The following is a 2118-nucleotide window of genomic DNA, read 5'->3' on the forward strand; positions in this document are numbered from 1 at the left end:
CCTCAACACACACAAAGGTGTTCCCCCATGCGGAGTGGAACATCGTACTGCAGAACAAACCTCGAGAGCTCGACCGAATCTTTCGCGACGAGGCCGCCCTCGCCTGCCGTGTTCGCCCGCGTCACATTACCCACCTTTGTTTCGACCTCGGAAGCCTCCGTGCCACATTCACCGTTGAACACTCCATCAACATCTCGGACAAAGACATCGAGAACCGGTTGCAGCACTATACCTTCCGTGCAATGCAGGACCTCTACGACCACCGCTACAGTCCCCCCGACGGACTCGATGCCCTCGCATTCGAGAACGCCAGGCTGCGACAAGACCGTGACAATGACCAGTGCGACATACTCGCGGCGAACGCGGAGAGGGAGCGTCTCCAGAGCGAGCTCGAGGAGAAGGGCTCGGAGGCGGATGCTGCGAAGGAGGACAATGATGCCCTGCGCGGCCAGCTGGAGGAGGCGAACGCGGAGAGGGAGCGTCTCCAGAGCGAGCTCGAGGAGAAGGGCTCGGAGGCGGATGCTGCGAAGGAGGACATCGATGCCCTGCGCGGCCAGCTGGAGGAGGCGAACGCGGAGAGGGAGCGTCTCCAGAGCGAGCTCGAGGAGAAGGGCTCGGAGGCGGATGCCGCGAAGGAGGACAATGATGCCCTGCGCGGCCAGCTGGAGGAGGCGAACGCGGAGAGGGAGCGTCTCCAGAGCGAGCTCGAGGAGAAGGGCTCGGAGGCGGATGCTGCGAAGGAGGACAATGATGCCCTGCGCGGCCAGCTGGAGGAGGCGAACGCGGAGAGGGAGCGTCTCCAGAGCGAGCTCGAGGAGAAGGGCTCGGAGGCGGATGCTGCGAAGGAGGACAATGATGCCCTGCGCGGCCAGCTGGAGGAGGCGAACGCGGAGAGGGAGCGTCTCCAGAGCGAGCTCGAGGAGAAGGGCTCGGAGGCGGATGCCGCGAAGGAGGACAATGATGCCCTGCGCGGCCAGCTGGAGGAGGCGAACGCGGAGAGGGAGCGTCTCCAGAGCGAGCTCGAGGAGAAGGGCTCGGAGGCGGATGCCGCGAAGGAGGACAATGATGCCCTGCGCGGCCAGCTGGAGGAGGCGAACGCGGAGAGGGAGCGTCTCCAGAGCGAGCTCGAGGAGAAGGGCTCGGAGGCGGATGCTGCGAAGGAGGACATCGATGCCCTGCGCGGCCAGCTGGAGGAGGCGAACGCGGAGAGGGAGCGTCTCCAGAGCGAGCTCGAGGAGAAGGGCTCGGAGGCGGATGCCGCGAAGGAGGACAATGATGCCCTGCGCGGCCAGCTGGAGGAGGCGAACGCGGAGAGGGAGCGTCTCCAGAGCGAGCTCGAGGAGAAGGGCTCGGAGGCGGATGCTGCGAAGGAGGACAATGATGCCCTGCGCGGCCAGCTGGAGGAGGCGAACGCGGAGAGGGAGCGTCTCCAGAGCGAGCTCGAGGAGAAGGGCTCGGAGGCGGATGCTGCGAAGGAGGACAATGATGCCCTGCGCGGCCAGCTGGAGGAGGCGAACGCGGAGAGGGAGCGTCTCCAGAGCGAGCTCGAGGAGAAGGGCTCGGAGGCGGATGCTGCGAAGGAGGACAATGATGCCCTGCGCGGCCAGCTGGAGGAGGCGAACGCGGAGAGGGAGCGTCTCCAGAGCGAGCTCGAGGAGAAGGGCTCGGAGGCGGATGCTGCGAAGGAGGACAATGATGCCCTGCGCGGCCAGCTGGAGGAGGCGAACGCGGAGAGGGAGCGTCTCCAGAGCGAGCTCGAGGAGAAGGGCTCGGAGGCGGATGCCGCGAAGGAGGACAATGATGCCCTGCGCGGCCAGCTGGAGGAGGCGAACGCGGAGAGGGAGCGTCTCCAGAGCGAGCTCGAGGAGAAGGGCTCGGAGGCGGATGCCGCGAAGGAGGACAATGATGCCCTGCGCGGCCAGCTGGAGGAGGCGAACGCGGAGAGGGAGCGTCTCCAGAGCGAGCTCGAGGAGAAGGGCTCGGAGGCGGATGCCGCGAAGGAGGACAATGATGCCCTGCGCGGCCAGCTGGAGGAGGCGAACGCGGAGAGGGAGCGTCTCCAGAGCGAGCTCGAGGAGAAGGGCTCGGAGGCGGATGCTGCGAAGGAGGACAATGATG

The 2118-nt window shown here is 66.3% G+C and overlaps 1 protein-coding gene across 1 annotated transcript in view; it reads left to right on the forward strand.

Annotated features, from left to right (window-relative positions):
* The window catches only part of LMXM_14_1120 (putative kinesin K39), a gene marked incomplete at both ends in the record, with an annotated part of 8196 nt that overhangs the window by 4208 nt on the left and 1870 nt on the right, over nucleotides 1–2118 (forward strand). The window contains one exon of the mRNA XM_003873436.1: nucleotides 4–2118. Coding sequence (XP_003873485.1) covers nucleotides 4–2118 — 2115 coding nt within the window. The remainder of the gene's footprint in view (nucleotides 1–3) is intronic.

The sequence above is a fragment of the Leishmania mexicana genome, chromosome 14 (assembly GCF_000234665.1).
Source record: "Leishmania mexicana MHOM/GT/2001/U1103 complete genome, chromosome 14".
Classification (NCBI taxonomy): domain Eukaryota; phylum Euglenozoa; class Kinetoplastea; order Trypanosomatida; family Trypanosomatidae; genus Leishmania; species Leishmania mexicana.